The 22,500-nt window shown below is 44.9% G+C and overlaps 2 protein-coding genes across 2 annotated transcripts in view; both read right to left on the bottom strand.

Annotated features, from left to right (window-relative positions):
- The window catches only part of bmpr2a (bone morphogenetic protein receptor, type II a (serine/threonine kinase)), a 30,616-nt gene extending 23,068 nt beyond the window's left edge, over positions 1–7,548 (bottom strand). The window contains exon 1 of the mRNA XM_080851085.1: positions 7,364–7,548. Coding sequence (XP_080707211.1) covers positions 7,364–7,448 — 85 coding nt within the window. The 5' untranslated portion in view covers positions 7,449–7,548. The remainder of the gene's footprint in view (positions 1–7,363) is intronic.
- Positions 7,549–21,324: 13,776 nt separating this feature from the next.
- ical1 (islet cell autoantigen 1-like) overlaps positions 21,325–22,500 on the bottom strand; it is a gene marked incomplete at both ends in the record, with an annotated part of 14,356 nt that continues 13,180 nt past the window's right edge. The window contains 3 exon segments of the mRNA XM_080851371.1: positions 21,325–21,440; positions 21,601–21,702; positions 21,995–22,354. Of these exon segments, the coding sequence (XP_080707497.1) occupies positions 21,325–21,440; positions 21,601–21,702; positions 21,995–22,354 (578 nt within the window).

Genomic DNA, 22,500 nt, shown 5'->3' on the forward strand with positions numbered 1-22,500 from the left:
ACAGAACAGAATGCACAGAAATAAAGGGGGAGAGAAAGTTATGAGCAGAGGGAAGAAGAGGGGCAGCGAGTGAGAACGAGAGAGAGAGAAAGAGAGAGAGCAGAAACAGGGAGAGAGGGTGGTTTAGTGACAGTAAAGGAGAAGAGGGGGTAAATTATACAACAATGGAAAGGAAATGGTGTAAAAGAGAGTGAGAAGAAAATGAAGGAGAGGGAAAGAACAGTAAAGACAGAAAATGACAGGGTGCTGTGGGGCCGTGGAGAAAGACAAAGAGAAGAAAAGAGATGAAAGAGTCTCTCTGCAGTCAGTTGTTTACACCACAAACACTGGTGAGCGCAGAAAAAATATTCAAACACACTTCCCTACTCGTGCAGATCCACAAATCATCTAGGGAAATAATCCAGCCGTGAACAAACCGACAATCACTGGCGGCACACACACACAGACACACACACACACACAAACACACAGACACACACAGACACACACACACAAACACACAGACACACACAGACACACACACACACACACACACACACACACACACACACACACACACACACACACACACACACACACACACACACACACACACACACACACACACACACACACACACACACACACACACAGACACGCAGTCCCCCAGGGCACTGCAGTACAAACAGGTCTTACATATAGAGGAATTAAGGGCTGGATTGAGAGTCTGTAGAGAGAGATAATACAACAGCGCACCAAGGCCACTGATTCTCTCAGTCCAACTCTGTGGCACTTGTTTGGTCTGTGTGTGAAGGCTGCCTGGCCATTGTGGCTCAGAGGTGGCCAATGTGGCTCAGAGGTGGCCAGTGGCCGCTCGTGTCTATTTGTAGAGGGTGCCTTTTCCCTTTTCCTGTTCATAATACAAACTACTTCAAACTCATTGTCAACTTTATGCATTTGAAGAGTGCTGAAGCCGTTATAAACGCATGCAAATTTGCAGTGCACCCACTGGCAATGTTTCCCTCCCTTTTTGTTATTCTCTATTTCTCACACACACGGACGCACACACAGACACAGACATACACGGACACACACACAGACACAGACACACAGACACAGACACACACAGACACCGAACAGAGACAGAGACAGACACACAGACACACAGACACACAGACACACACACACTTGCAGGTGGCACTGAGAAGGCAAACTCATCTCAAAGGGCCACTTGGAGAGAGAGTTAAATAAAGACGAGGCACCGGTCAGTCGGCACAACAGCCGGCCACCCTGAGGGCATTTTAACATGCTGATGCTTTACAGAGATAGAGCCATGAGTAAGAGAGGGAGAGATAGAGCCAGAGAGAGAGAGGGAGAGAGAGGACGAGATAGAGACAGAGAGAAGGAGAGATAGAGAGACAGAGGGAGAGATAGAGAGACAGACAAAACTCAAAGACAAGACCCAACAGGAGGGGAAAGGAGAAGAATCGTACAGAAGACATTCCAGGGAAGAATCTTTCAATTAACCTTCCAGAATTAAAACCTGAACACACACACACACACACACACACACACACACACACAACATGCCCTCCCAAAATTCATATGCTTCCATAAACAAACAAGCCCTGAGACTGGCTCGCGTCTAAGGTTTGGCAGTTCAGAGGACATGCGCACCGCAGGTTCAGCACCTCATATTCCTCCACTAATACTCAGACAATCGCCCACACACACACACACACACACACACACACACACACACACACACACACACACACACACACACACACACACACACACACACACACACACACACACACACACACACACACACACACACACACACACTCGCCCACTCACACACACACACACTCACACACACACACTTCCAAAACAATAAGCTGGCTCTGCACAGGGTGCTAATTTTTAGGCCCTGGCAAGGTCTCTCTTGTCCAGGGAAGGCTTGGCTGCTCGTCACACCAGCAGGCTTTGGGACGCGGCCCGAGTGACATCACCAGCATAGATCAAAGAGCCTCCAGTGCCACTTCCCCTACCGAGCGCGCTCACTGCCTCACTCCAGCCTTCCGTTCAACACGGTTACCCAAAACCACCAACGCTCCACCACCGCTGCCAGACGACCGCTGCGTCATCAGCAGAACGTCCGCTTATAATTACGGCAAAATCGTATTTGCAAAACATTTTTTTCAAACAAATAAATAAATAAACACAATAAGACCGAGATCACTGCACAGTCTCTTCTGACCTGAAAATAGGGATTTGCTGACAATCCCAAAAATAAATTCGACCCCCCCCCCCCTTTCTGCCCCCCAGCCCCCTGCTAGCCAACAAAGCACTCTCTACCTCCTTAATCTGTCCATCTGACCATCCATTTATCCATCTGTTCATGTCTTTTCCGCTGCACAAAATATATTTTCATGAATTTAAAAGAAGAATTTACAGCTTTATTAGAGCGTAAACGGGGGGTAATTTATATAATTTAATATTTTTTTTATTAATAACTACATTTATTTAAAAAAATAATAATAACTGCACTAAATTGAGTGTTAATAAGGAGCCGAATCATTGGAATTCCTATACAGTCCTCTCTGCCAGTTTCGGTTTCCGGTTAAGCTAGCACCAAAACTGGACAATCCACATTGTTCACACATCTGAATCAACAAAACAACACTGTGAGCAAATCCATCAAACATGCCAACTCAGTTTAATTGTTATTTCTCTCTTGCTTCCTGTCTCGTACACACACACACACACACACACACACACACACACACACACACACACACACACACACACACACACACACACACACACACACACACACACACACACACACACACACACACACACACACACACACACACACACACACACACACACACACACACACACACACTTACCTACTCAAACTCAGACAGAAATACGCCCACATAATGTCAAGTACTCAAAAGTGAGACACACAGACTCACGCACACACACACACACACACACACACACACACACACACACACACACACACACACACTTCTGTAATCCTGTTTGCCTTACAGACACAAAGACATAATTTGGAGTTCTCAGACACCGAGGAAAAACGGCTTCCAATCAAAAGACAATTTATATAAACACACACACAAACAAAAAGATTAGCTTGATGTGGAAAGCTTGAAAAGGGGCCAAATACAAATGTTGTTCCTATTTATTAGTTCTGTATTTGCTAAACATAGATTAGAAAAGGGAAAAAAAAAAAAGAAAAAAAAAACTACAAACAACCTGAGTTCAGAGTAAAGTTGTAGTGCCATCCAGTTCAGGCAGAATCAGTCTCGTGCTAGTGTCATCAAACACATAGGGACCCAATCCCACATTCATATTACAGGGTACAGTTCAGAATCAGTCTCGTGCTAGTGTCATCAAACACATAGGGACCCAATCCCACATTCATATTACAGGGTACAGTTCAGAATCAGTCTCGTGCCAGTGTCTTCAAACGCATTAGGGACCCAATCCTACATTCATATTACAGGGTACAGTTCAGAATCAGTCTCGTGCTAGTGTCTTCAAACGCATTAGGGACCCAATCCTACATTCATATTACAGGGTGAAAGTGACTTATGCAGGAAAAAGATCTGACATTATGTTCAGACAAAGTCCTTGTAGGTAAGTCTCACCACTCGGCAGACATCTCGGCAATGCCTCCGGGCAACTATTCCGGGCAAACGGGATCAGGCTCCTATCTTGATGAATGGGAAGAGACCCAGAACTCCTTATAGGATGGTCAGACATTAAATGCATGACATGAAATGGTGTGAACATTGTTCCCCAAACCTCTCAAATGAGGTTAAAAAAAAATACTTTATTCTTCTTGTTGATGCACCAAATTTTCTCGGCACGGCTATTTCTATGGCAACAGTGGAAATAAACAGAACGTGCAGGGGGGACGAAACGTCAGTTATGCCGTTTCCGGCAATGTAATTAGCTCTTTATAATACAGGACAGAATATCCGGTTATATCTCCGCCATCTTTAGCGTTACAGATTCCCTCCTATTTGGCCCCTTAACTTCCTCGTCAGCGATTTGTCTCCTCTTATAACATCTCTGGTCAAACAGATCTGATATTTCCCATCCTGAGCAGTGGGAACTCAAAATCTGACATTTTTTTTTTTAAATCATATTTGACATCTGCACATGCTAGACTAAAAACATATCCTATCTAAATTGCAAAACTTGAGCGAGATCAAATCAGATCAGGTTGAATGTTTTTTTTATTATTCCTTCACACTACCAACACCACCTCCAACTCTCCCGTCACACAGGACTGGGAACATTTTAACGATTCATTCAGTTAGTGAGATACCTTCAATGGGAGCCACGGACTGTTGGGTACCGTATGACACCTCCATCCGGGCGAAACGTAACCACCCTTGCAGCAATGAACAAGCGTTCTTTTTTTTAACGCAAAGGAAATGGCCGTTCATGCACACACGTGCCGTTTACGCACGGGAGATTATTTCAGTAAATGCGCGCCCAAGGGTCCAGTTAGAGCAGAAGTCTGTTTGCTCTGGTGACATATATGGGTCATTTACACACGCAAGTGGGCGCAGCCAAGGCTAAAAGACTGAATCTGAGAGAGAAAGAAAATGAATCACACAACTGTAGGGTTTTCCAATAAAACGCTTCTAATTTTCCGTATGGAGCCTATGGCTGACGCGTGTTCTGTGGTCCAAGAAAAGATGTGTCTTAAAAACGGAGATGATTTTGAAGTTTCATTTCGAACTAAGACATTAACAAACATTAAATGATCCACCGTATAGTATATATGACTTGTATCCCTGTCTGAGCCGGAGTCCTTCAATGTGAACATGTCATCTCATCAAAGTGGCTACATTTGCTGACATTGGTGTAGACGACGTCCTAGTTTGAGATGACCTCTTTCGGAATCCCTCACAGGGCAAGCGGATAGAGTCACCACAGAGGATAAGAGGTCAAGAGGTCAGGACAACATCCTCCGAATATGCTCAGAGGCTCTTCGTTCTTTGTCACAAACCCTCACCATCAGCCATAGGGTTATCATAGTGACTTGGAGCACATGGAAATCAAATAGGCTACCATATGAACAATAGTGAGGCATAATGGGCCATAAAAATAACTGATAAAATAACTATATTTTACTATATTACTATATAACTATATAAAATAACTGAAAATGTTTTATCCTGAATAGATCTGACCCTCTGGGTCTTTCTCGAGACACACTTCTCTAAGAAGGTCTATTCCTTCATTTAGGCCATCCTTAAAATAAGGTTTGTTTGCCGTAACCCGACCAACCTCGATCAAATTGTTCCCGATCAAATTTCATGTTGTTTGATTTGGTGACTTGCCAACAACAACTTTCGGTTACAACTGAGCAGGGTAGGAATTTCAGTGATGGCGTAACAGCCATGTCTCAGTACTAGAAAAGAGTGCCTATTAGAAGACTATCAGACAAGAAGAAGACTATAGTCTTTTATCAGGTCCTCTTTGCTATTTTGCTTTTTTTGTGACTGGGAGTAAAAAAAAATACAATTTAAGGATGGCCTTTGGCTGATATAATTTATTCCCGCAGCCAAGGTTAAGGTCGGTGATTCATAAACAGACTCAACAACTCTCAAATGGAGACTGATGGTTTTCCTTTTAAACTATGCAGATTCCCAGATTAGAAACTCCTAATGCAGATTCCAGGCATGATTCAATGCTTTTCCTCTCTCTCTATCAACAATAGCCACCTCAGAGACTTCCGCGTGGCCAAAGCAATAGCTCAGCCGTGATGCCAACAACTCCCATCCGGCTCTGCTGTAGATCAGCGCTCCGGCACGACCGGACGGGAATCACAGGAGGCTTTTTGTCAACCAGGAGCCTACTGGGCATTAATCTGACGTCTGCCCGTTGTTCCTTGTGATGAGGTGTTAAATAAATAAAAGAGCCTTTTAGGAATGCTAATTAACAGTTATCTTGGAGTACCACCACTACACCCACCCACCCCACCTCAGTTCTGGGATCCTTGTTCCTGGTAGACTATTTCACAAAAAAAGTGTTGCCTTGGCGACACACGCGCATCTTTAGAATGAATGACTCAACCTGAATCTCCCCACGACATGAGTTCAAACACATACCGACACCAGGCATTCTAGTCTTGTTAATGTTTTTCTCAGTGTTCATCCTTGCACATTCTTCACTGGGTCCATAGTCAAAACCTGAACAAAAGAGGGGGAGTGTGTGTCTCCAGGACCTAATTTACAGCACACCCACACGGCCACTGTCTGTCGCACTCAGACAGATTATCTTGAAACAGTGACGTGGAGGGAAATATCACAGAAAACCACTCGAACAAGAAAACCTCAACATCGCTAATGGGATAGGATCATTTTGCATTGAGTCACTGGGCTGTTTGATCTCAGATCTTCATACGAAAATACCGGTGTCCACCCCCACAACCACATCGTCTCCCACTCATGGTCCATATCTTAGGTAGTGTAGGCACAGTGATTTCACACCATACCACAAGACTTGGAAACAAGATATGACCTTTCTTTATCATTTGATTGACTAGAAATGAATCACCTCCACTTAGTAATTAGCAAAGCAAACAACCCCTATATTTGGGTACCCGCTGTACCTTCGACTGAGACCCTACTGCAGAACTCAAAGGCCTCGTTGTTTAGGAGGCAGAAACTCCTTGCCTCATCCTGTTCCATACCAACCATCAGCACTGACTTCACTCATTCACTCGCCACTATCCTATCTATTGAAAACCTTTACTTGCTTTCCACCACCAGCCTACACTCGGTCTCTCTCCTAATGTGCTTAAGGGGTATTCCAAATACGTGGTTTAGTGAAAACCTGGGTGAGTTAATTCAGAGACAGTGGTAAACCTCCTACTATAAGAGGCCCATGCCCACGCCCTGTGTTATTCAGAGGGCCTTATCTTATCTTATCTAGCTGTTGTACAGAAGCCTGGCTTTGCCTCAGGGGTTGGTGCCAGTGGTTCGGCCTTCACTCAAATACAGACACAGACACACACACATAAGTATATAGAGGGGGGGGTCAGCTACTGTCAGACACATAGCCCACAAATGCTCATACAGATATTTTTCTCTGTTTCTTCTTTTTCTTTCTTACGTGAAAAACCAATCAAAAGACAGCTGCCACCAATAAACATACACGTTTGAACTGACAGACACATCCCTGCAAATGCCAAACAGAAACTCAGAATTTAAATGACCAGTTATTTGTGATACATTTAAGTACACAAATGACTGCAACAACACAAGACTGCACAAATAACATATTCGCTCAATCTGATAGGAATATTTGATGGCTGATTTTGACTTACCAGCAACGGGACTCAGAAGCACCATGGCGCAAAGTCCAGTGGCAAAAATCGATATTCGGCCCACCATAGCCATAACACACATCATGTCTTCTCTCTGTGCTGGTTGTAATACAATGCGGTGAAATAAATCGTCCTTTTCCAAACGGAAAACTGTCCAAAGCAAACCGATGTGGTCCCTGAACTGTGTGCAAACGTCGAGATATCTGTGTAACGTTACTTGCTAGCTAGCTAACGCAGACCACTTAGCGAGATGTGTTTCTACCAGCTAGTTGATGCGATTATACGAAAATTACCCGCATAATTCATGATGTTACCTTTCAAAATTAAAGAAGAATACAAGTAACGTCACCTGCCAAATGCATGGCCCAATCGGGACATATGTTGAACAACAACGGCGTATTCTGTCGGACTGATTTATTAGCCGACATCAGCTAACTTAGCAAGTCCATAGATATTTGGATATGACATACGTCCAATAGGCCTTCAAATATAAAAGTCATCTTTCTGGAAAACCTCATGGTCAAATTTCCAGGTCTAGACAGATAGGCATCACACTACACTGCGGCTGGAGATAAGTCTATTTTCAAATAGGGTAAGCGACCATTTGCCAGATTAAAAGGAAACTTTCTTTTCGCGTTCTTTCGAACGGTAATATAAGCTAACGATACCTAACGCTAGCTAGCTACTTCAAAAGTACCCCTGGGTGTGTTAGCTAAGTTAACCAAGTTGTTTTAAAATTCTAATCTAACGTTAACTAAATCCTTCTATATCGCTAAAATGAAGCTTGCGTTCGGTTGAATACCACAGAGGAAACAGCGTTGTGGGCAAAAGTTGTAATGTTATTCCTCTCACAACCAGCACAAAATAAAAAATAAAAAGTCTCAGGTCTTGCTTGTCGTCATCCACTGTAACGTTAACTGTTTGCAATATTCCATTTTCCAGTTTCCCTCAAGTGTGGAATATACGATGGTTCCCAGCGTTGGTTCTCATCCCAGGAACATGTTTTGTCTGGGTCCCGTCTGCTGTCTCTGTACAAACAGGGGCTTTAGAAGTGACCGTGTCGCGGTCGAGACCAGACAGCTGGAAACGCCTCGTCGACGTCCTCAGATTGTCTCCTAGATCCGATTGTTCGACGCGGGGGTCGATGGGTGAGACGTTTCAGGGACAAAAGCGCCCCCCAACGGGAGACATCAACCAGTAGCGTAGGTGGTTGTATTTAATGTAACCTATGTGTAAATGGAAAAACAACACAACAAGAACACAAGAAGAGAGTACAATTAATGTTTATGTTTGTTTTTAGATTATCAAACATTTTCTGATGAACATTAATATTTCAAGTTAGGTTAGTCAAACTTGGAATGTATCAGGTTGGCTGTGTTAGAGAAGTTTCCTCAAGCAGTCAACAGGAATGCTTGTTAAATGTTTGGAAAGAGATGCTGAATAGCTTTCAGTAAAATATGCGCTTTAGATTGGTATCATGAAAAATCTTCCGCTGTGTAACAGCGCCGCCTTGTGAACTAACTCTTGCAGTGCGTTCCCTGGCACGAACAGATGGCACCAAGTGCCTCAGCAACAGCAGCGTCGATCCGACGGCACGCGCCAGTCCAGAACCGACCACAGGGGCTGGCTGGCTGCATGTTCAACGTCATTGGGGGAGGGGGGAAGTGTCACCCCGTCCAGCGCTGCCGATTTAATTTTACACATTCCAGCTCTAACCCTACCCACTTCATGTATTTTACCAACTGAGGAAATACCTTCTTTTTCGAAGAATTTTTATCCCCCTGTCTGCACAGATTTGCTGAAGAAAACACAGGAAAGCATGAGGCGCTATATCGAGACGCAGCGTAGTACATCCCACCTCGCACAGCAACGCCCATAGCAACCGCCGCGCATCCTCTCTTCTAGTTTCCGCTTGTTTTTGCCTTCCCTCCATCTGCCACCACGACTCATCGCCTGCACCCCCCGCCGACAATCACCGCATTCATTCCATTTTACTCAGCATCCATAACCCCTGGATAGACCAAAAGGGTCCCCTTTTTTGGTGTGCATAATGTTCGATTCGGCACGGGTATAGCTTTCTACGTCCGTCTCTAAAGGTAGGCTAGGCTATGTTTCATTACACATACACACTCACTCACACACATGCACGCCATTTTCGGACAACAGATGGTTAAATGGGCTTATCCTAATGTAGTAGATTACGGGTTTCGTAGAGCAAATATCTGCACTTGTATATAGAGTATTCAATAGATAACGTTTGTGTGAAGAGGACATTCCACCTTTTTTGATTGCCTTGGCACCTGACCCTACGGTTTTTCTCTGCATCCCTGTATGGGTGCGGTAGTGGCGGCGCTCGGGAGAAGCAGGTGCATCAGTAAAAGCCACCAATGCTCGTGGCACGGAGCTGTAGGCACCCAGCTGGCGATACGAAAAGGCCATTGTTTTTCTGCGTCTTGTTTTTTTTTGTCTCACTAATTGATGCCATGCCAAGGCTGTTCACCAAACATCGATTGACGAAGGCTGTTTCTCGCTGACCCCGGAATAATAAATGTGATGATGCAGGTGATTTATTTAGCATAATGCATGTGCTTGATATGTGCTTGATAATTAATTCCTATAGACTGTGTTTTTTTTTTTCTGCCAACCGATTGATAGAGGGTGTTTAGGGTTGCAGTCTGAAAATTGCATGTAGGGCTGGTTGTCATGGTGAGCATCTAGGGGTGACCAGAGAGACTTGGGGGTTGGGGAGGTAGGTGGGGATGGGGGCGGGGGGGGGGGGGGGGGGGGGGGGGGGGGGGGGGGGGGGCTGGCTACCATTGATAAACAAGTGATGTGTTTAAAAATGACTTTGGCTGTGTCAACACATCACATCATGTCTTGTCTTCCATGTGAATACAAAACAGGTTCTCTCTCCCCCTGTAACACATTCTGTGGGAGACTGAATGAACTGAATGAAAACTGGTTCAGTGATCTGCTCCTCTCTCCTGAGAGTAAGCGAGTGAGAGAGTGAGAGAGAGCAAGAGATGTGTACACAGAAATATGAGCCATGGCTTAACAGAGATAAGGCTACAGAATGAAAGCCTTTTCATTACGAGCAAAAAGAGAGGAAATGGCAAAGACGAGATTAAATGAGATAGTTGGGCAATGAGAGAGCACTGAGAGGTGAGGAAGTAGAGGATGTTGATGTTGGAGAAACACAACACCGAGGTGGTCTTTAAAAGCTCACGTTTCTGAATTAGGGCTATGTGTTTGGAAACTAACCTCGCTGGGCTGTAGTGGACAGTGTCTTTCAGATTGAAATTGTAAACATGAACTCTCAAGTCAGGGACTGCAAATGAACCCCACTAGTTGCCCAACCATACTCATGTATTACTACTACTACTAATAATAATGATAATAATCAATAATAATAATAACCCATGATTTTTTAAATGTTGTCATCATAATAATAGTTATCATCATAATCATTCATAGTCCTTTAGATTTAGATTTGTAGTTTAGATTAGTAGTAAATTAGTATTAAAGCATTTAATCGGTAATCAGACAGATAATATTTGTCTGGATATCTGTCAGCATATTTTGTCAAGCTTTTAAATCCTCTTGCCCTGTGTATGTGCATGTGTTCATGTCTGGCAATATTACTGGTCTTGAATCAGATTTTAATATTAATTGGTGAATTGTATTCGTGAAATGTGTCATTTTCTTAATCCCTCCAGCATACCCCCCCCCCCCCACACACACACACACACACCCCAACACCCCCCCCCCACACACACACACCCCCCCCCTCCCCACACACACACACACACACACACCCCAACACCCCCCCCCCCCCCACACACACACACCCCCACACACAAACACACAAACACATTACATTATAATTTATTCATTTCTCTCTAGTTTTGTCAGTTCCTTCATTCCTTGATCAATTTGCACCTCTTCATTTCCTGTTTTGACCCCTCCCCTTTGCTGTTACTCCTCCCTCAGCTACAGCACTGTAAGATCAACCGCTCACCAGACCCCACCCACCTTACAGGCCCTGGCCTATCAGGGAACTGGCCCTCCGCACAGCAACCCGTTCCACCCCGCCCCCTGCATGAGGGACAAGGCCACCCAGGTGAGTCGGGACTCAGCAAGGCAGGGATTCCGATAGGTGTGCATGTCTGTGTGTGTGTGCACATGGTGCCTGTGTGTGTGTGTGTGTGTGTGTGTGTGTGTGTGTGTGTTTATGTTACTGTGTGTGTCTGTCTGTGTGTGTCTTACTGTGTTCTCTCTCTATCTTTCTTTTTTTTCTTTCTTTCTTTCTCTCTCTGTCAGTGTGTGTGTTTGTGTGTGTGTGTGTGTGAACTTGCATCTTTGTGTCAACATTTGGTACATCAACATAGAAAGCAATACAGTCAAGTATGAAAAAAACAGTTTTGTGCCTAATCACATGTCTAAACGAGAGAGAGGGAGATAGAGAGAGAAGACTTGGTAAGTCTTAAGCAGAATATTGCTGGTAGTTGCATCACTGGCAAATGGTTTATCCCCAAAGCACAGTGTCAGTGTAAAGCTCTCCTGGGGAACGACTTTTGTTTCGCTTATTCCTCTGTTCAAATCAAGCTGTGTGTTTACAACCACAACTCCCTCACCCCCTTTCTTGCTCCCTCTCTCTTTCTTTCTACCCCTCTCTCTTCTTCTTTTTCTTCTTCTTCTTCTTCTCCTTCTTTTTCTTCTTCTTCTCTTGTCCTCTGTGTCTTGTCTTGTGTCTCCAGTCAGATTGTTCATGTCACGGTGTTGCTATATTTGTGAAAGCGTTACTCTGGTGATTTAAAGTTCAAGTCTCTCTCTCTCTCTCTGTCTCTCTCTCTCTCTCTCTCTCTCTTTCTCTCTCTGTGTCTCTCTCTCTTTGCAGACCCCCAGGGCCTGGGCAGATGAGCGCAGGAGAGGCTCCCACAAGCGCTCGGCCTCCTGTGGGAGCACAGACCAGCTGAAAGAGGTCAGCAACACGACTAAACTGCATGCATAGTCCAGTCCATCCATCACAAGAAAAAGAAAAAATGACCTCCATTCATTCATCACCAGAGCGTCGGTTGCTAATTAGATTTATTGTAGCAAATCGAAGACAGTGATCATTAGGTTTTTGTCTCACTGACTGCTTCCACTGGACTTTTAAGCTATCAATAATAATAATAATAATAATTTTCAGACTTTAATCGCACAATCGACACACTGCAACACGCACGTGAATACATGGAGGCGACAAAGGACACACACACACACACACACACACACACACACACACACACACACACACACACACACACACACACAGGCATCAAACTCAATGTCGGACCTACTGTAGCACATCCGCGGACAAGAGGAAATGATTGGCGGTTCATTCACAAGTGCTTTCCATCACATGTCTCTCTGGTGTTAAGCGTCTCCTGTAGTTCCATCAATGTGTGTTTGATTGTAAGTAAGTGAGTAAGACTTTATTTATATAGCACATGTCATACAAGAGTTGCAATTCAAAGTGCTTTACATAAAATCAATAAAACATGCAGCAGGAGCAATACATGGAGTGAAAGATAAATAAAAATGATCAACGTCGTATCAGAACCTGGTGTTCTGATAGGCTTCTTGGATTGCTAAAATCATGATAAAAGAAATAAAAGTCATAAAAGTCATAAAACCCTTAAAACAGTTTAAAAGTGGTTGCGTCCCTTTTCCCAGATTGCCAAATTGCGTCAGCAGCTTCAGCGGAGTAAGCGTAGCAGTCGTCACCGCCGAGACAAGGACCGCAAGTCGCCCTTCAATGGCAACCATGCTGCGATCATCGGGTCACAGGTGAGCATGGACGCCACTTCCTGTATGTTATCCAATCACAGGTGGCCATGGACGCCACTTCCTATATGTTATCCAATCCCAGGTGAGCATGGACGCCACTTCCATGTCAGGTGGGCACAGTCAGACGTGACAGGAACACAGTAGTTTTCATTCATCTGTTCATCATTGTGTGTTTTCTTGCCCTTTCTTCACGTGTGAATGAAGTTGAATGTTTGGGCATATTTTCATATGCATATGTCTGCGTATATGGGTTTGGTGAACGCGTGTGTATGTCTGCATGCAAGTGTGTGTGTGTATGTGTGTTCGTGTCTGTGTGTGTGTGTGAAGTAGGCCGTCTCCCAAGCCTCAGCTGGAGTTTGAGGACGCCCCACTTTCTCACCCATCTCACTAGCCCAGTTCCTTCCCCTCGCCTCCCTCTCCAAGGGGACCGGGCGGGCACAAGCACCAGGGGAGGGTGGCCTGGTTTAAATTCACCTGTTCAGTGTGTGCAGTCCCCGTCCTGGTGGCCTGCATACTCCCCCTTCTCTCTTACATGTACTCATTTAGCAGACACTTTTATCCAAAGAGACTTACAAGGATGTATAGACATTTTACATACACTGATGGCACACTGCACATCAGGAACAATTAGGGGTTCAGTGTCTTGCTCAAGGACGCTTCGACAGGGAATCGAACTAGCAACCTTCTGATTGCTAAACGACTTCTCTATCTCCTGTACTCTGACTCCTCAAGAGCACAGTGTTTATTTTAGTGAGAGTGATGAACACAGACTATTGCAGTGGTTTAGGGGGTCTACTGCAATAAGTAAGATCTTGAAACCAAAAAGCACAACCAAGAGCTTTTAGCATGTTTTGGTGTTTACCCTTTCATCTCTAAGAATGTGCTACGTTACAGAGATAGGTTGACTTTGAAGAAACAAACTGAATGTGACTCTAATATATTCATATGAATATCGAAAGAAGGAAATGGAAACGAGGAACATGGAAAAAATAAATAAAACAAGCTGTGCAGCATTGTTCGTAGAGAAGGGAGGGAGGGAGGGAGGGAGGGATGTTCAGAGTAAGATTTGGGGAGGGCAGGCACATGGCATAAGTAGAGAGACAATTTCAAGAGAGAGAGGAGAACAGTGAGTAGAGTGTGAAGAGAAGGACCATAAAGACACCATGCTGAGAGTAAGTAGTTTGGGGATGAGAAGATGCTGTTATTAGCCAGGGAAGAAACAAACAATGTTATTGACGCTGTGCTTGTTTTTTGTTGAGTCAGACACAGATGTAGATGTGAGATGGCAGACCAATGGTTTGTTTGTGCGTGTGTGTCTGGGGGTGTGTGCATGCGTGCTTGCATTCTCACGCGTAACATTTTTCTTAGACTGCGAATGTATAGTCATGTCAGTAAGAAGTCAATATTTAACTGTTGATGTTGTGGCATGAATTAAAATACAATTAATTCAGTCAACTGCATATTTTGATATATGAATGATTTAAAATACCTCCTCATTGAGTCCAAGGGGAGGCATTTCCACACTATGGATCTTTTACTAAATAGTGATGCCGTGTGTGTCTATATGGTGAGCATGAAAGTGGCTTGTGAAAATAAATATGTGAGTGAAAGATTTTTATAATGTAATAATATAATGTGACAGTCAGAGAAAGAGAGAGGTAGAAGACTGGATAGAGAAATGGAAATAGAGAGATTGACTTGACGCAAAGAGTGTCCTTATCTTTTGACCTTGTTTGAGAGCAACACATCCAAACCAAAACAATAACATTCTAATTATCTGAGTGACCTTACACAGAGTGTTGTATTATTTTCACTGGACCTTCCCGTGTGTTCAGGTACTAGGACAAAGTGTTTAACTCTCACAGTATGTACAAAGAAAAGAGACAATTTTACATCTATTTTTCTCTCTCTCCCCCATCCTCTCTCTTTCTCTCTCTCTTTCTCTCTCTTCCCATCTCTCTCTCTCTCTCTCTCTCTTTCTCTCTCTCTTTCTCTCTCCCCCATCCTCTATCTCTCTCTCTCTCCCCCATCTTTCTCTCTCCCCCATCTCTCTTTCTCTCTCTCCCCATCTCTCTCTCTCTCCCCATCTCTCTTTCTCTCTCTCCCCATCTCTCTCTCTCTCTCTCTCCCTCTCTCTCGCCCTCTCTTTCTCTCTCTCCCCATCCTATTTCCCTCTCTTTCTCCCTCTCTTTCTCTATCTCTCTCTCTCTCCCTACCTTTGTCGCTCAGGCCCAGATGCCGAAGACCATCCTGGTGCCAATCCCCATCTCCAAGTCCACCACGCCTCGCTTCAGGAACAGTGTGGAGGGCCTCAACCAAGAGATCGAGCGCATCATCATCAGAGACACCAGCGAACGGGAAGAGGTCATTGTTGTGAGTACTCAATATCATACACACATGAATTACACGTAGACATAATCCAATCCAAAACAGGCATACCTACATCCCAATGTATATATTTATACATATACAGTATATTTAGGTCCCTCTTGTATGTTGTTGAACAGTTTGTAGGCCTATGTACTAAAGAACTTTTGCCTGGACTGACAGATACACTTTCACTATATGTAAAATATGTGTAAACACAGTCCCCTTATTGGCACACCTTTTGGTGAATTAGCTTAGTCTTAGCCCAGAAAATACTCCTAATAATTAGTCAGAGTAATTGTTCAGTTTGTAGCCAGGTTATGTGTAGTAGTATGTGCCTCGTGACGTGTGTCCCTCCCTCTCCTGTCGCCGCTGCCAGCCTCAGGATGTGCCCGACGGGCACCGCGCCCCGCCCCCCCTCCCCCAGCGCAGCAGCAGCACCCGCAGCATTGACACGCAGACGCCGTCCGGCGGGGGCCTGGGGCCCGGCGGTAACCAGAGCAACAGCAGCAGCCGCTCGGATTCGGTGTCGCCGTCGTACCTGAGCATCCTGAACGACAGCAGCCCACTGCCCGACGACGACACGCTGAGCGAGAGCAAGGAGAAAGGCGAGCGGAGACATTCCGCCCGACACAAACACACACACACACACACACACACACACACACACGGATTCATACGCATTGATTGGTTTAAACAGAAGGGAGTCATAATACCTAATAGAATAAGAGACAGGATAGAATGAATGGAATATGGAGGACATTGCATGAACCCAGGTGTTTGTTTACATTTGATGTCTATGGTACCATGGTATAACTAATGTACTTCATTACACCACTGCACCACTGAAATACATACTGAAACATAAAAAACACAACTACACACACACACACACACTCACACACACAACCAACAACGAATAAAGTTCCACGACTGAGACAGGGTCACAGTAATAATCCTTGCTGCTGTTTCTCCTCAGAGCTGGGCCCCATCTCTCCGTTGCCCAAGTACGCCTCGTCCCCCAAGCCCAATAACAGCTACATGTTCAAGCGTGAGCCGCCCGAGGGCTGCGAGAAAGTCAAGGCCTTCGAGGAGTCCCAGTGAGTACACCCCACTCCATTACAATAACAGCATTCAAGATCACTTTATACCTGCAGTGTGTGTGTGTGTGTGTGTGTGTGTGTGTGTGTGTGTGTGTGTGTGTGTGTGTGTGTGTGTGTGTGTGTGTGTGTGTGTGTGTGTGTGTGTGTGTGTGTGTGTGTGTGTGTGTGTGTGTGTGTGTGTGTGTGTGTATGTGTGTGTGTGTGATAGAGACAAGTAATAGCACTCCCTTACAATAACAGCATTTAAGATCATTTTAATATGTTATTAAGAGACATGTGGATACCTGCAGTGTCTGTGTGTGTGTGTGTGTGTGTGTGTGTGTGTGAAAGTAATAATGTTGAGTGAGTGCTTTAATAGCCATGGCAATGAGCCTGGATCTTTCGTGATGTGGTTAGAGTTCATAGATAATGTCCACGGGTTGGAGCTTGTACGTAGGCTGGTGTTTCATGTTTACTTTCCTCCACCTCATAACTCTCTCTTTCTCTCTCTCTCTCTCTCTCTCTCTCTTTCTCTCTCTGTCTCTCTCTCTCTCTCTCTCTGTCCTAGGCCCAGGCCTCTTCAGGAGATTCCGTCTTATCTCTGTCCAGACCGGAACAAGGTGAACTTCATCCCCAAAAGTGGCTCCGCGTTCTGCCTGGTGAGCATCCTCAAACCCTTGCTTCCGACCCCAGAGCGAGGCTTCCGCGGCGGGGTGGGCCTGCGCAGCCTCTCCCCGTCTCTGGTCCCCCTGAGTGGAGTGGGCGTACGCAGCCTGTCTCCTGCCCTGGGCCTCTCCCGGTGCCCAGCCTCCCTGCACCAGCCCCACTGTCTGCCCAGACACCCGGAGGAGCCAGAAGGGTAAGGGAGACCTCTGGTGGTCAAACTGAGGAACTGCATCTCTCTCTTTAAAAAAAAAAAAAAAAAAAAGGATTGCAAAGGAAGTTTTAAGAGCCCCTCATGTCTTGCAAAAACATCACACCTCATCACAGAGCTTAATATTCTGTTTTCCCTCTCAACCTGAATGTGAAAATGTATCATAGATTGCAGAAAAAAACTATCCTCCTGTCAAGGATCACAAACTACCCTAGTGTGACTGAAAAATGTGACTCCATCATAGTGGCATCCTTATGCTTCAATTGTTTAAATTATGTTGCATTTTTTTTTTTACCATGAAGCCTTGTAAATGCCGCATTTCCTTACTTGAGTGTGTGTTACACCTCTTATCTGATCAAGCAGCGTTTACCCTGACTGCCAGTTCTGAAGACCTGGCGCTTCATCGCGAAACTTTTTCAGTTGCCAAGGAAACTACATCATCTAAAGACGGTCTCAGGTGGGGACCTATTTCGTAGCAAAATGATGGAGGGAGCAGGAGATGCTGAAAGCGCTGACATGAATCAACAAAATGTGCCTGACACCCTGTCTGCATCCTTTCTGTCTCCTGCATTCCTCTCTCTCTCCATCTCCCTCTCTCTCCATCTCTCTCTCTCCTCTCTCTCTCCATCTCCCTCTCTCTCTCCATCTCCCTCTCTCTCCCTCTTTCTCCATCTCTCTCCTCTCTCTGGCTCTCTCTCCATCTCTCTCTCTCTCCATCTCTCTCTCCTTCTCCCTCTCTCTGTCTTTCCACCCCCTTTCATACATCCTGCAATGTGAAGAGAAAAACAGATGTCTCAGTTCATTTCTAGAACCTCTGAAGTGTACGTTAATGTGACTTTTATGGTTAAGCCAGGACCGGGTGCTATGGTATAGAAGCTAAGGTTAGTAATGTAATGTAAATAATGTTTCAAGTTGGTTATGGGATTTTAGTTGGAGCCTTGTGTGTGGGCATGGGATGGGCTAAGGGCATGAACCTGTGGAAGAGCTGCTTAATGTCTTCAGACGCCCCGCATAGCAGTCATGGCCGCACCTGCACTATGTAACGCAAACAATGGGCTGTGTGACGACGTGATGTCCTGTGTGTGCCAGCGCTGTATGGCTTTGCTATGCAGGGGTGGTGAAAGGCTTGTGAGTGTGCTGTGTTTCTTGCATTTATCATTGTACTGCTGTACAAAAAAAAAAAAAAAAAACACACAAAATGTAACTGAATGGCAGGCATGAATGTACAAAGGTAGCTTAAACATCCAGCTAATTCCAGCAGAGGTGTGCCTCCTCGTATTCAGACGGCGCTCAGGATGGGCCTGGTACATCCTGGTAGACGGCTGTCCCTGCTTTTATCCTGCATGGATGGTCCCTTTTCTTTTCAACCTCGATTTGAACTTTAAATCTGCAAAGGGTTCCATACGGAACTTCCATGTACCGCACATACAGTGCCTCCATGTTTTGGGAATGAGTTTCTAAAGCGTCGCTCGAATGCCTACCATAATGCGCTTCTTCAGATAGAGATGGGGTTTTAGGGGAATCTTTAGGGGAATTGTAACAGGTTGGGGGGAGGGATAGAGTGGGATGGGGGTTAGGGGTTAAGATGAGGGGATAGGGCTGGACAGGGAGGGTGTAGCTGGACAGAGAGGGGTGGCTGGATGTGTATTGTAGCATCTTTTATTCTGTATATTATGCCATTGTGTCATACTGTGAGCTTCATTACTCTTCCTTGAAACAAAGTTTGTGTGGACATAAAAGTGGAAAATAGGCCAAACATAGAAGTTAAATTTGTACTGTACATTGCCTTAAAATGTATGAAAAACAAGAGAAATGTTTAACAAAAAAAGGACAAATGGCTGTTATAACAAATATTAAAGCCAAATGATATGAAATGAAACTACTGCTGTCTTCTCTGTTTTAAAAAAAAACAAATAACTGAACTTTACACAGAAATATGTGCCTTTCACCCACATTGTGTGTGTGTGCGGGTAAATACACTTGTCAAACACAGAGATACACACTTACTCAAACATTACATATTTTATTAGATATGAAACACCCTCACATTATCCAGTTCGCATCCAACCACATTTTGCCATTGCATCTTTTTTGTCGAACAGAAAAGGCATAGTAATATTAAAAATCAAAGAGTCAAGCATTATGATTGGTGCAGAATACATTCTTTTGGTGTCTGGGATGAATAAAGACGGTGTGACGTTACCCAAACAATTCAGCCTGCCTAGAAAATGAAAAAATCATTCCCATTGGTATTGGGTGATGAATCTTGTCAGCATGTCATACTGTATGCTCTTGACAGATGATGACCAATATAAGAAGTAAGTATACTCTTAATTTTGCAATTTTTTTTAAGCAACCCATACAGCACAGGATAAACGCCCTGTTTTGAGAAGTGGGTATACGCAATGCTGACTGAAAAATAAGTGGATATACTCCGTATACCTGCGTATACCCTGGACTACCCCACTGATGATGACCAATATGGGTAAACACAGTCTCTAACGCACTAAAACCACCAAGGGTATTGCGTGTTCCTTTCCCTTGGTAGAAAAAAAACCCAGCTCCTTCTGGAAAACAATAATATTCCCATGTGATGAAGGAATGAAGCGTGACTGGGATTGGCGAGGAATCCACAAAACGAAGTTTAGCTTCCTCACAGATCACTTACAACCGGGAGGATCCCTACTGTGATGGCACAGGACAGAGTTTTATTTCAGAAGATACTGTACAACAAACGCATGTATATGCACCTCTCCGCCTAAAAGTAACAGGTAGGCTGGTGACAATTAGTGTCTCTATTGGTATAAGGGGGTAGTATAATCCACTGGTTTAGAGGACAAAAATAAAAATGTTTCGTTGCACCCAGTCAACTGAGCACTTGCAGGTCTCCAAAGATACATCCTTTTCCTCACGTTGTTTCAGGGCAGAGTGAAACTGCGATATCAGACCACGGATCTATAAACACACCCACACAAGCCGTTTATTCTCTTGAAAGGACTCTCATTCAGGTTCAATCACACCTAACACACCCTCCCCTCATTCCACTGTCCAATCAAAAATGTGCTCATCATACAAAACATAGATTGTATGTTTTTTCTACATCTAGCTACCTGTATGTAACGAGGAATAAATATATTTTTGATTTCATTAGTGATAAATGCAGTCTGTTTCCATAAGTGTGAGGATCTTCAACCTGCATTATATTTGGAGCATACATAGCAGGAGCACACAGAAATACACACAAGCACACATGGAGACACACAGAAAGGGACAGAGGCTGTTTTTGTGTGTGTGTGTGTGTGTGTGTGTGTGTGTGTATATTTAAAGAGAGAGAGAGAGAGAGAGAGAGAAAGAGAATGACTGTAGGAGAGAGATTTAGCCTGGAGTGGTTAAGAGACCTCCAGACTCCGAAACATTCATGATCTGTTTTTTTTTTTTGTCCAACCTTAAAAGTCCACAGACAGAACCTTCAGAAGATTCCAGTTTTTATTCACACAACGGGGAACCGTGGTGCATCTCCAGTTGTGATGTGCACAAACACACGTGTGTGAGTTCCATGCAGGCAGTACATCCTCTCACTCTCGCAGGCTCAGACAGCATTGGATTCCAACTCTAGAGCGTCACTGGAACTCCTCTCATATCTAGGAGGGCAATGACACAGACAGTTCATACTGAATGTCAATAAACATGTTCTTAAACATACAGTATAACCAAACAGACAGACACACACACACACACACACGACAGACACACAGTCAGACACACAGTCAGACACATATACACACACACACACACACACACACACCTCAGGCGTTGAGGAGTTCTTCATCAGACCGGCCAATGGCATCAGGGTTCGACAGCGGGTCCAGTTCAGAGAAGAGGTTAAACCAGGCTGACATGTCCTGTGCAGCACGTTTGGGAGCTATACACACACACACACACACACACACAAAATATCAGCAAGCTCTAGCTTCACTTCATCTAACTTCCCATTACACTTCACCACTTCTGTTTTAAATGGCACAAAGTGCAGATCACTCAATAAAAGCTCATCCATCCAGACATCTCCCAGAGGCACCTACCGCTGGCCGGGGCCCTGGGGCTGCTCTGGGGGGCCTGGGCCTGGCCTGTAGTGGACGGCGCCTGAAGAGGAGGTGCCTGAAACATGGGTGGAGTAACCCAGCCTAAGAACGAGGAAGAAGTTACTATAGTAACGCATCCTCAACATCCTCATGTGCCGAGACACTGTGCGTCATGAATACTTCCCAACTTATCGTGTTTAATATACTTAACATACTTAGCATACTTAGCACACTCAACATATCTAGCATATGTTACACAATATAGAGGAATACATCATGGCCATGTACATTCTCAGTACAAAATACTACTTCAAGGATCACAAAAGGTAGTGCCATCATAAATCATCCATCCACCATGAGACTCCCAAACCCTTGGTCCCCCTAACACACACACCTGTGGAGCTGAGGCTGTGGTCCAGGAGCTGGGAGGGCAGGAAGCCGGTGGGGCTGGGGGGCTGGGAGGAGGAGGAGGAGGGGGCCGCGGCGGTGCCGAGGGGGGCGCCCTGGACCAGGGAGGGACCCGCAGGGAGGGGCGACTCGAAGGAGCCGAACGCGTCCTGCCAGGCCTGGGTGAACTCGTCGCTGGCGGCGGCGCCGGGGCTGAGGAGGTCGCGGAGGAAGGACATGTCTCCTCGGTCGGAGTCGTCCTCCTGCTGCAGGAGCAGCGTCTCCCCTCCTGGAGCTCCAGCTCCGACTCCTGCTCCGACTCCCGAGGACGGCTGCTGGGGCAGATCAAACAGAAAGTCCCTCATACCTGCGGAGAGAGGGAGAGAGGGAGAGAAATGGTTGATGGATGACAGAGAAGAAGAGTTAAAGAAAGAAAGAGAAATAGTTGATAGATGACAGAGAAGAAGAGTTAAAGAGTTAGAGAGAGAAAGAGAGAAAGAAAGAAAGAGGAAT

The sequence above is a fragment of the Sprattus sprattus genome (assembly GCF_963457725.1).
Source record: "Sprattus sprattus genome assembly, chromosome: 14".
Classification (NCBI taxonomy): domain Eukaryota; kingdom Metazoa; phylum Chordata; class Actinopteri; order Clupeiformes; family Clupeidae; genus Sprattus; species Sprattus sprattus.